General features: G+C 47.5%; 1 protein-coding gene across 1 annotated transcript; it reads right to left on the reverse strand.

Annotated features, from left to right (window-relative positions):
• Positions 1–782: 782 nt before the first annotated feature.
• Positions 783–12,758, reverse strand: GPR20 (G protein-coupled receptor 20). Its single transcript, XM_074577934.1, has 2 exons — positions 12,313–12,758; positions 783–2,135 (listed from the first exon to the last, which is right to left on the reverse strand). The coding sequence occupies exon 2, from the start codon at positions 2,112–2,114 to the stop codon at positions 1,053–1,055; it is 1,062 nt and encodes a 353-aa protein (XP_074434035.1). The 5' UTR covers positions 2,115–2,135; positions 12,313–12,758; the 3' UTR covers positions 783–1,052.
• Between the last annotated feature and the right edge of the window lie 249 nt (positions 12,759–13,007).

Consider the following 13,007-nt stretch of genomic DNA (forward strand, 5'->3'; position numbering starts at 1 on the left):
CCGTTGTGGACAGAATTTTCTGGCATCCTTAGCCTCACATACCTTTTAAACATGGCTCTTAAATCATCCTAGAGGCTACACTGGGGTGGATTTCAACCTGGATGCCTGAGATTGGTTCTTTTTCTGTCCTTGGAAGCATCAGCATTTAAGTGACTGAGTGGATGGACTGATAGTGGGAATTAGGAGAGCAAGCCCTGATTTCACAACATGCCAGGAAGAAAAATCGAACAAGAGTAGTATAGCATCATAGTCTGGTTCTGCTTTTCATCTTGGCTGTTCTTCAGGGAAAGAGAGCAGAACAGCAGACTTTGCTGGAAAACATGCTCATTTTCACAGCTTTTTTGTACACTCATCTGCAGTTTAGGGGATTTAGTGATCCAAATGAAGGTGGAACATATCCTTAACCTCTCCCCAAGCCCAGACAACGTGTATGAGAACATATACATCCACATGTATTTTTTTCTTATGGCTGAAATAGTCAGAGGACATTTTACTGCTTGACTTCATCTTCTCTTCCCTGAGAAGGTTCAGCCTTTTTCAGAAACAAATGAGTAGTTACTAGTGACAGGTGGGTTGGAATACTTTCTCTCCCACTCCATTGGCATCTAAAATCTTTGTAGTGAATAGCTCTGGAAATATCACTCTTATCGTTTACTCTTAAGCCCATGCCCAAGGCTCAAAGGCTTTCATAGAAAACAGATTGCCTGCTTTCTAAGTCACCCTAGGAGTGTTGCATTACGATGTCAAACACACACACACAAAAACACAGTAAAGAATTTGTTGCTAGCAAAATGTCTGTATTAAAATACAAAGAAAAGTTTCCTGTTGGGAACAGTAATTAATAGACTCTCTTCTGTATTGGTACTAACAAATAGCACTGCAAGTTCCATTTTCCAAACAGACCACAGTGTTCTTGAGGAATAAATTCCACCACCGTCATTCTGAACCTCAGCCTAAAAAACAAAGACGTCAAAGACAACAGTACCGTGCATCCTAGTAATATTCCAGCATCATTACACTGGTTTACTGCAGCGTGTCCCATCAGATGTGGGTTATATCTGGACACTGCTTGGTGACGGCAAGCTCACAGGGCTTCCTAATGTGTTTGAGAAGGCGATAATTGCATTGGAGCCCTTGCAGTTCTTATTCATACCCAGGATGTCCACACTGGTTTGCTCTGGCTCGGTTTTCCTGAAGATGTTTTTCATGGTTGACTGAAAGTTATTGGTCACAAAGCAGTAGACAATGGGGTCCATGCAGCTGTTGAGGCTACTCAGAGTCACTGTCACATGGTAAACGAGGAGGCTGACATCATGGGGCATGCCTGTGTTGATGGAGATTGCTACCTGGCGCACGTGAAAAGGAGTGAAGCAGATCATGAAGATGATGAGGACGGTGATAAGGAGTTGCACAGCCCTCATTCTCCTCTCCCGACTCTGGTGCATGAGGCTGGGCTTGGACAGAGCACACATAATCCTGGTGGTGAAGAAGATGATTATGATGAGGGGGAAGAAGTACTCGCAGACCATCAGGACCAGAATCTTGGAGAGGCAGCACTCAGCAAACTGTATTGCCATGGTCAGGATGGAGAAAGTCACCACAGTGGCAAAGATCCAAATGAAGACGCAGATCCCCTTGGCACAGGTGGGATTCCTCCATTTACGTGAGGCCTCCACCTGTACAATTGCCAGATAGCGGTCAACGCAGATGCACGTCAAGAAGAGGATGCTGCAGTACATGTTGACAAAGTAGCCAAAGATATGAACCAAGGAACAATTCAGGCAGTCCCCTGCACTATAGAACATGATGATCCGGACAGGCAAGGAAAAGCCCACCAAGAGATCTGTAACAATCAAGTTGATGGTGTAAATAACAGAGGTGGTTTTTGTCTTGGTACGGAAGCAGAAGACATACAGTGCCAAGCTGTTCAGCACAACACCCACCAGGAAAATGATGGCATTGACTACCATCAGGGCAATCCACAGGCTGTAAAATTCTGTGTACAGTTCTTTGTCGGGGTGGATGAACTTGGAGAACAAGTAGATGCTGGAGTTAGGTTGCTGGGTGGTGTTCATAGAGTCAAGGGCTGGCAGTTGGGTGGAAGAGGTAGGCATGGTCACCGACTTCCCAGCAATCTGGAAGAAAAGAAACAGATGTATTGATGGTTAAGTCAGCGTTCCTTAGGGCTCAAAATATTGTCACCTAAGAACATTTTAATCAACATATTTGTACATATTCTGTAGTTATGTATACTGCTGTACTCTCTGAGTGTCTCATCTGTCCATATGGAATTACCAATAATCGCTAGGAAAATACCTGGGTTTATAATTACTGCCTCCAGTGGTTGTAGATGCATGTTTTGGAGAAGACACACAATCCCCACTTCAAGTTTCTCTTCCTCTGCCCTGTGCAAAAGTGGTTTTAAGGCCTGAGCAAGAACAGAGAAGTGAACTATGCCAAGGGGAGCAAAGGAGAAGGGAAAGTCGGGGGGACCTACACGTGGTCATGTTTGAGCCAGCCACGTGGCAAATGGCCCAGAGAAACAGGCAGGGTTGCTGAGTCCAAGCAGGGTGCTTTGATGCTTATGGAAGGCACAGGCCATTTTCTGCTGCGACAGGGAGGATCAGGCCAATATGCTCCATTGGAGCAGCTTCTTCCTGGCTGGAGGCTCTTCCTGCCCTGCCATAGGAGCAGGGTAGTGCTGGCAGCCAGAAGACATTTGCCCAACCTATTGGCACAACCATAGCCCCAGCATCTGACTCCTAAAATATCACATCCCTTCCCTTGTGCAGGTGATCCCATTAGAGAGTTACAGGCAGCAGCATTTTCAGGAACTGTAAGATTTTCCTCAAATCAAAGGATGGCTGAATTTTCCAAGAAAACACAAGCAGGTTGTGTGGCATCTTCTAGAGATCTGCACACGCAGCAACAGCAGCCAGGAGATTTCAAACCAAGGGCGTCAGCCGCTACGCCTGCCAGAGTTTGACAGTTTAATTTGCAAATCATTCCTGACTTACACAGTATTTTAAACTGATTTGTATATTAAAAAGATTTTAAAAAAAGCCCAACATATACAGAGACTTGGCTGGTTTCAATAAAAATAAATGGTTGAAAAATGTCTGGAATATCTCGAAGTGTTTGAGCAGGACTTTGAGGTTAAAAAAATCAGCTTGAATCAGCAGAGAATGATGCTGAAAGACTTGAGTTATGAGGGTTTGAAATCCCTGCTACCAAAGAGCCAAGTGTGGAAGGGCTAGGAGACGAGGAGCTGCAAACATCTTCCAGCCCTCACAGGAACCGCGGTGTGCCTAGGCTGCGTGTCTCAGTGAGGAAGGCTTGGATTGCTGAGGGAGTCTGAATATCCCCCAAGCATGTCCCACCCTCTGGCAGCTGGCTTTCTGCCTGCACTAATCCTTTTCGCTTCTTACGGGAATCGGGAGGATGGACCGAAGGTGTCCCATTGCCTGGAAGATGCTTCAAGCTGTTGGTGGCCGTGTACAAAGCAGAGGAGGAAGCTACCTAGGTCAGAAGCTTTTCAGTGAGAAGTGAATCCTCGGAGAGTTCCTGCTGGCCAGAAGCAAATGGTTTGCAGGGACAGTCCTAACTGGGTCCAGAGAGCATCGCGGCAGCTCTCAGCCTGCCTGACAAGAGCCAAAGCCTTTTCCTGCCTAGCCACCAAAAGCTTGCTTCTTGGTCTAATGAACTACAAATCCCTGCTGGCCATAACTCTCAAGTTCCTGAACTCCACCATGCCTCCTGACAAAAGCAGAAGGCTTCCAGATCTCTGGAATAAAGAGCTGGGGAACTGGGATTTGGGAGAAGAGATTCCAAAGTCTCTGTGCATTTGTTGGACACAGCACTGCTGGTACGTCTCACCAGTGCTGAGCAGAAGAGAACAATCACCTCCCTCAACTTGCTGGCAATGCTCCTCCTAAGGCAAGCCAGGAGGCTGTTGGCCTTCTTTCTCACAAGGCTGCATTGCTGGCTCATGTTCAACTTGGTGTCCACCAGGACCCCCAAGTCCTCTGCAAAGCCCCTTTCCATCTATTTGGTCTCAGGCTATACTGGTGCATTCCTCCCATCCTGGTAAAGCCTCTGCTGGACCCTCTCCTGTCTTTCAGCATTCCCCTGAACAGCGTGGTTCCAAACTAGATACCTCTTCAGTGATGAATCCGTGGAGGTAATCATTCCCCTCCATCTGCTGACCATGAATCTCCTGATGTAGCACAGTATGTACTTTGCCTTGTCTGCAACGCACACTGCTTGCTGGTTCTTTTTCAGCCTAAGATCCACCGTAACACTTATGTCCTTTTCAGTAGAGCAGTTCCCAGCCTGTACTGGTGAATGGGGTCATGGGGTATGGCCAGGCAGGCTTCTATGGAGGACCGAGTGACCAAAGCGTGGGTGCTTTCCTGACCCTTCTTACTTTGGAGAGGGCTGGGAATGAAATATATTTGGTAAACGGTCAACATTCCAGATCAAGAGTCCATGAGGACTACAGCCTAGTGGTTATTCTGCGTGGTTCATTCAAGCCAGGTGCGCATGTAGCAGAACATTTGTTGAGCAAAAGCAGAGGTTAGGACTGAGAATTTATAGGACCAGGTGTGAAGTTCCCTCTGGAAATTCTTGGAGAAGTGACTTTGCCATCATGATCGAGCTCAGGTCTGTTGGCCTGGAGTCTGGTGATTGCTCTAGTTTCTTCTTGCCTCTCATCTAGTCTATGGAAGTAGTGTGAAAGAAAAAGCTGGGTTTTAATATCCTTGAACTTAGAAGGATATATGCATTCAAATGGCAATTTTTTTCTGTTTAGGTAGCTACTCAAACCCAAGTAGTTGTATTGTCCATTGGAATGGCTGGTGCTCAGCCATAAAGCCCTCCTTAGATCAAACCCAGTTTCGGATCATGCTGCGGGACTGAAACCCTGAAGCCTGGGATCAGACCACCTGTGATGTCCCAAAGAACTGCTGGGCAAAGAGGAGCAATCCTAACTTGTCCCCACTTAGGCCATCTGCAGCAGCAACTGGATGTTGGAACGTCTTGTGTGTCAGGAATGACCGGATTACCTCACCCGGCACTGAACTCTAGTGGCAGCCAAAGTAGTGCACATGTTCATATTATTTTGTCTGGGCCTGATTGAGCCTGCAGACTTCTGGGGAAGAGTCTCGTCTCTTTACATTTTGTTCAAGCACGTCCTCAGTGAATACCAGGAAAAACTGGACCCAAGACTGGCTGAAGGTAGTGGAGCTGCAAAGTCTGGCACCTGAGAAAGATGCATGGGGAGAATGCAGAATGCTGGCCCTTTTTCTAATGATTTTCTAATATTCTCACCATCTGATCTTCCCTGTTTGTTTGTTTTGCTCTTTAATTATGAAAACAAACTGAAAGGAGCAGATGCCTGGATCTGCTCCCAGATTTCTCTTTGCAGATGCTGTCAAGAAGAGCACCGTGGAAGCCATTGCACCAGTGCAAACCAAGAAATAAAGACTTGTTTGCCCCTTGGGTGCAGCGTAAGCTTGTATATCTGTGTTCATACAGATAGTTGAACAAGGGGAGAAGACAAAATCACCCATCCCATCCCTTCGCATGGCCTGAGTGTATTCAGTTGCGTATGCATTTGTCTTATTGTAATTCTCAGGCATTAGCCGTTTGCTCTGATTTTACATTGTGTTAGCAGCTTGCCTCTGCTGGGAGATTTTTCTTCAGGCTCGGATCCTTTATCATGAACACCTGATATTCGTCTTACATTTTTCCTTTCCTGCCTCAGTGAAGTCAGTAACTCAAAACGCATTCAGATGTTGCTAATCCTCACAAATGCTATTGAGGTGCGTAGGGCACTTTACAGACTGATGGAAAAAGATCCGCTATGAGTACTGTCCGTACACAGAAATTAAAATCATCAGCACGTACAGCGTGATGACTTACACAGTCACCTCTTCCACTGAGCCCCACGTGCAGGGAAATAAACTCCAGATATAGTAAACAGCTAAAAAACAGGCAGCATTTTGTTTGCCAAATTAAATATGCAAGGGAGGAGCTGAATTAGAGTTCGTGTCTTTCCCCAGTCCATCGCTGCCCTGCCTGAACTCAAAATCCAAGCAACTACATGAAAGAAGTCCCAACTAATTTAATTAATTCTGAAGATTTCCTGACTGACAGGCTGTGGAAAAGCTGCCTCTTGGGCTGCAGTGGGAAAAGTCTTCCTCTAATCAAATTGTTACGATGGATGTTTGGGTGGATGGCCTTTTCCTTTCTTTGTGGGACTGCCCTCATCTCATGGCTGACAAGCAGAGGGGACGGAGAGCTGTACTGGCAAAGCAACAGCATTCCTCTGGGTGCTTTTAATGCGGTGGAGCTGGACCAAACCCCTGGTTAACAGCTACTAAGTATTTTTCCATTGTGGGTCTCCAAGCACTTGACAAAGGTACGTTGCCCCATCTTTCAGCAGGCTGAACAAGGCCCAGAATGGCAGCGTGACCTCACGTCTGAGGAAAAGCAAACATTTCCAAAGATTTCCAATTCTTCCCACCCCCTCTAGTCCCCCATCAAAAAAATTACACCAACCAGGTCTCTATCTCTGCCATCAGAAATACTCATGCAGGTGTTAAAGTGAGTCAGTTCAGCTACCCATCACCATGGTGTGGTGGCATATAGCAGCCAGTGAAGGTCATGGCTAAAGACATGAGAAACTTTGCAGCCTCTGCAAACATTTATTTTGCTATTTTTCGTACTATTTATTGCTTGCAGTTGCGGCATGAGGTCAGGCAGAGCTATAAGAAGCACAATCACCTTTGCTTACAGAGTAACGAGCCTTTGTGCTAACCCCCTTCCTAAAATCTACGAAGGGTTTGGAGCTCAGCCTTCTTCTTGCCTAATTTAGCTGTCAGCCCCCCAGATTTCCATGCAATCCCTGTTTCTTGGAGCTGCCAGTCTGCAAAGCCCGAGATGGGTAAACATGCATCCTTCTGAGCGCCGTCTGACCGCGCCAGTTGGCCTATGCTGTTATATTATACCTCTCCGGTTGGATTTTGTCTGTCTGGCTGGGAGACTGTGGGTAGCATTTCCTTAAAAGTACAGTAGGCATCTGGGTAGAAATGGGATAAGGGGAGGGACGGAGACTGGAAGTTGACCTGGTTTCCCTTGTTCTGGTAAAGGTCCCTGCTCAGCACTGGGAGAGGGGGACTTGCTCTGAAATGCTTTCTCGTTGTTGCGTGACACAACCAATTCCGTCGTTCTTGGGCCAAATAGGAAACAGATGGTCGCTGTGCTGAAACCAGGTCTTGCAGCCTCTTCCCTCCCTCGCTCGCTGCTTGGCATCACACTTGTTCATTTAGAATGGGCAGCTCAACGCTACGTCTGCCGCAGGAGCATGTCCTTGACCATCCTGTGTTTCATTCCACCCAACTTTTTGCTTGCCTTAAGCCTCACCCTCCACTCGCTGAAGTTAACGGGGTTCACTTCTTTGACCCAGGGGACTTTTGGATCTGGCTCAGCAATTCGAGTAATGGGATACAAAAGAAAAGGCAGGTCAGGCAACCGAGCTTTGTCCTAACTGCTCTCCAAAAGGGTTATTTATTGGTGTGTGCAGATAGGATCTCTGCGTGCAGACCTAGAGACAGAGAACAAGAGCCATGCCCTGGAATCGGAAAGATGAAAAGGACATTAACGAACGTGAGCCAGTGTTATTTAGTATAAACAGCTTTTCTCATCTCCCTGTCCTTAATCATTCCACCTAACATGGCAGCCTGGCTCCTCTATCATTCCCCTGTCCCCCGCACCCTGTCCTGCCTGCTAGTGTTACTCTGCTGCCTGGGATGGCAGCAGCGTGTGTTTAGCTTTGCAGCCTTTCCGTGTTTAAAGTTCCCTGGGTGATTTATCATTGTATTTATAAATGAAGGGTTAAACTCATTCTCTTTCAGTTTAAATTGTATGATTCTCCTTCTGGCAAGCTCTCGCTCAACTCTGGCTCAAACTGGCCAAATATGGTGTTTTTGTGCATGTCGAGGACCTTGCCCTATACGTGGTAGAGCTTGTTCTGCGTGCCTCATGCTCAGTCTGGGGAGGGTGGGTTTGCTGACAGTGGGAACTGAGGGAGAAAGGGAGACAAAGGGAATGCTTCCAGCTGCTGAGAGGGAAAAGCTGGTGCCCATCTAGCCCTCAGGCTGTGAGAAGGGAGCTAATGCCCATGGGAAAAACATCTGACCCTAAAGCAGAAATGGGGCTTTAGGGTCACTGGGGGGCTATTCCCAGGACAGGGAAGATCCTATACTTGAGGGCATCAGATCTCTGCTCTCATTTGATTCTTGGGCTTTGATGTCTCCTAGAAGCCTGCAGGTCTGAGGGTGGCCAGACAGAGTGTGTGGTACACCCAACTGCTGGGAAATTGCAGTTGGAAATAGTCAAACCAACTGCAGAGTTGGATTATTCCTTTCCCTCCAGTGCCGTGCAAATTAAAGGTGCTTTGGAGACACAAACCACGTAGTCCTGTGAGTGTCAGATTAAATGACACCTGTTTTCTTATGGTTTCATGTCTTGCAGCGGCTTGCAGGGCTGGATGAATGCTTTGCCTTGGTTGAGATGCTTATTATAACTTTTTCCCATGTGGACACTTGACTGCCTTAATGAGCACTCACATTCAGGCTCTTCCCTTGGCTCCGACGCTTGTTTGACTTTCTCCTCTCTTTGCTGCCTAATTTCCTGAAAATTGAGGTGATGTTTCCCTTCTGCCAAACTTGGGTTGAAATTAGCCAACAGACTGAAACACATTAGGAGGATGGAGGGAATCAGAGCCGACACACAAATAGGCATTGAGAGTGTCCTTGTTTCCTCTACTATGAACCTGCAAGGAGTTTGCTAGCACTCTCCACCACATATCCTTTCATTTAGGTCTTATTATCTGCAAATTCACAATTGCTTTGGCATTGAAACACTGTAAAGAGGGCTGGACGGCTTCTTTGCAAAGAGAGAGCATTGCCTGCCTCTCATTGTTTTTTCCTGAAGTGAAATAATTTCAGATTTATACCAAATCATATCTTTCTCATGGCAAAACCAGCCTGACTGGGGACAGGTGATAGCTAATTGCCTGGTGTCTGCACTGGTCAGCCATGGCATGCTTGCCCACGTGTAATGAAAATTGTGATGGCCAGCAACTCCTAATTTGTCCAGTGGTTTGAATGGTCATGTGCTGAATTACAGCTTTTGTCTGGAAGAAGAAAGCTGTGAATTTCACTTTGCACAACAGCAAGAGGGATTAACCCCCGTTACTGACTTTTGCATCTCTGAAGTTGCCCATGGGAATCAGATTTCCCATCTGGCCAGAGAAAAATCTCGGATGTCCAGTCCCAGGCATAGTCTGGGCTGTCCTTCAAGTCATGTAAACTGTCACAGATTAAGGATGTGTGGGGGCTAATGCGATGCTGGTTGTTGGGCTGGTGTTGCTGATGTGCTGTTGAGCCATTTGCCTCCTGTCTGATGTGCTCAGTTAGTCTACATATGGTCCTTCATCTCCAAGGCCCTGCTATGGATGGGCGATGGATAGTGCCATCGAACACCGTGCTGTGTTCAGGGCTGTGTGCATATTGAGTGGACCTCATGCTCCCCAGCAAGCCTAAGACCAAAATCAGGTCTTCTGAGAGTGAGAAACCCAGATGCCTCGTTCAGTTTGGGACAAGCAATAGCCTGTGGGTGCTCAAGCAATGATTTAATCCAACAGGTCATCCTAGGGGATGAGGGATCACTGCCAGTTAGAAGAGGGAGAGCACAGCTCTCTGAACTGCATTCCTCTTCTTCACAGAGCAAAGTGACCCAGATGGGAGGGAGGCCACTCGCCTTGGCCCAGATGCCCACTCTCTGCATCTAGGCTTGAACCTGCTGCTTAAAACAAGGTGAAGGACCACCAGACCAGAAAGATCTGCATGTTCCTCCCCCAGCCCTGCCCTAAGTATGCATGGAAAATATGGAACGAAGCTCCCAAAGATACACAGAGCAGGAAATTCATGTGCTGGCAGATTTCTTATAAGTTTATATCTCCTCTCTGCTCATTTGCAGCAGTATTGCCTCAGCCCTTGAAAGAAGGAGCCCAGATGTACCAGTACGAGCAAAGAAAGAAGTGGGATTGTACATACATTGGCTTTGGACCTGCAAATGTGCACCCAGCAGCGTTGGGCACCCAGAGGTCCTTCAGCACATCTCTAATGAGGTTTGCTAGTACTGGTCACCTTAAAGTGCTAATAAAGGGTTTACACCTCTGCTTGCTTCTTTGTACCGCACTGTGTAGAAAAGTCCCTCCTGAAATGTTTAGACATCTACAATGCCTTATTGACACCGTTGCATTGTTCATGTCCCTCTTTTCTACATTACCAGATCTTGTCCTTGGAGTGACAGAAATATTAAGCGTCTTGCTGCATGCTCTAGAAATCTTGCTGTTAGCATTTAAAAGACCAACATCTCGTAGCCTGTCAGGGCTAGTACCGAGTGCCATCTGTCACGAGGGAGCATGGAGTGACATCTCTGCAGTAGACGCTGTGCGTTTCTAGCTCTGACATTTTAAGAGAAATCAGAGCATGACTTCCTGCCTGTGTCCCTCGTGGACCAGTAGAATGTGAGGGAAAAGCGCTTATTTTTTGGAGAAATTTTTTTTCCAAGAGGGTTTAAATATTTTTTAAAAAGCTAGATCTGGAAAGAAACATGTGGATTTGGAGTTTTATAGGTCCAGCCAGTAGAGACGGATTTGTGCCTGTCTTCTTGGGAGGTTATAACAGTACAAGAGAAATGCGTTTGATTTTATTGGGATTACGGTAATCCATCTAGCATTTCAAGGGTGTCTGGGACAAAGTGCTAGAAATGTCAGTTTGGAATAACAGCCATCGTGGCTGTGTACAAGGAGAACCCCGCAGTGAAAATTACCATATAGGCACATACAGGAACTTTACAGACGAGTGCAAAAAACATCATGTGAGATTAAACCGAGCAACACCTGGCCTGTGCATTGCCGCTTGCTTTCGAAAAGGAACTTCTTAATTTGCAAATTTAGCAATCTTCGCGCACTTTTCCCTCTTTCTGCCTTCATCTGCTTCCTCTGTCCCTTGGCAAAAAGCCTGAGAAGGACAGAGCAACAGAGGTTTGCGGTTGAGGAATACCCTGGGGTCCTGCGTGGCCCAAGGATGCAGGACAGAAGAGGTGATGCTCCAGGGAGGAGGCACGAATGCAGGAAGGGACGAAGGGGCAATGCAGCGGGATGAGCAGCAGCCAAGCCTGCCAGGGATGCAGCTCTGCAGCCCAGCGCTCCCTTCAAGTCGTGCTGCTCTCTTGGCTGCAGGGAGAAACTGAGGCACGGAGCCATGCCTGGGCTTGGCCCAGGGAATGCAGTGAGATGGGAGACCTGGCCAGGGAGCAGACTTTTTTTTTGAGGCATCCCAGGATGGATAACCGGATCTTAACCCTTTTGGAGACCGGTTTCTGTGGTTTCTTTTGCTAGGCACTGTGCTCCCCGTGCTTGCAGGGATTTGCAAATTTTGGATTTTCCAGGTTAACCTGGAAAAACTTTGAGCTGTTAGTGGGTGTGTTGCTATGAAAGCAGGGGATGTTTCTGAAGGAACCTGGTTAAGGACCTTGGAACGGACCTGTTTCTCCTCAGACTGACCCAGCAAGCACATTCACAGAAAGAAAACAGCACCTTTCCCAGAGTTGAGCTCGCGCCCTCCTGCACAGCCAAACGGAGGTGAAACATCCCCAGTCACAGCTCACCCCATGCCAGGCAGTGCACTGTCTCCTCTCCTGGATTCCAAACCCTGCCTGAACACATTTCCCCCAGATTTCATTATGCCTGGGAATACACAGATACAAACGAGACATCAGCCCACCCCTCACAAGAGCCGCCGAAGTACTTTTCAGTGAGGAAAAACCAGTACCTTTGCACAATTTTCATCAAGCCCATCTCCTCAGGAAACAATCAAGTACCACAGCACTGCCCCAAAACCCAAAAGCAGAGAAGCTCACAGCAGGGGAAGCCCCTCTCCAGGTTGGGCACCTCCTGATGAACTTCCACACTTGCCCCGAGGGCAGAGCCAGGGGCTTCCCGAGCTGCTCATCCACATGTTGGGTGCAGGACCCTCTCCCCCACCATCCCCGCCAGGGTTCCCTGCTGCAATAGCCATGCTTTCCACTCCGGACTTGGGGTACGATCTCCAGTGATTCCCACCCAGCCCCTGCTGCCACCTCTCTGATCCCATGCCTCCCCTTTCTCTCTGACCGATATCCCAAAGCATTCCCTGCAGTGGTCCCTGCGGTGTATTCCTCCACGACGGACTGACTTACCTCTGGCCCGATCTCCCTTCTATGTTAGAGGAACTGCCGGTAAGAAAATTTCCTCGTGGACCTGAATGCTATCGCCCCAGGAAAGAGACATCTGTTCCTACAAGCAGAACAACTGGAGTGACTACAGAATATGAAGAAATGCCTAATCTCTCTCTCGCGCTCTCTCTCCCTCCCCCCCCCTTCTAAATATAGCCTTGCAACTAATGGGAAAAAATACACACTACCAAAAAAAAAAAATATTTCCACTTGTCTTTAGTGTTCAGAATTTCTCCCCAAACATCTGGCTCTTTGCCCTAAATCTCTCTGAAATTTATGAAGTGCTGGAAACTCTAAAGAGGGCTCCAGCCTTCCTTACGGTGCTAATGCCTGAACATCTCTAGTAAACTAAACCTGATGTTGCTGCCCCCCTCTTGTCCCCTCCCCGGGTCAATTTTCCTGTGTCTCTGTGGGAACAAAATCTCCTTGCTGAGAACTTGCCAGCTCCAGGCCACCGCAATGCCACCATGTGAGACAAGAGGAAAATACCTCTCTTTTCATCTTCCTGATATGAACTGGGATTAGACAGAAGCATCCCTGGCAGTTGCAGGAAGGAGGTGGACCAAATGCCACAAAACCTGTGACATGCTTTGAACCAACCCAGCTGTCCAGACCCCGAGAAGAAACCTTGCACAGGGAGACAAAGGGTGACCCCGCAC

Source organism: Larus michahellis, chromosome 2 (genome assembly GCF_964199755.1).
Source record: "Larus michahellis chromosome 2, bLarMic1.1, whole genome shotgun sequence".
NCBI lineage: Eukaryota > Metazoa > Chordata > Aves > Charadriiformes > Laridae > Larus > Larus michahellis.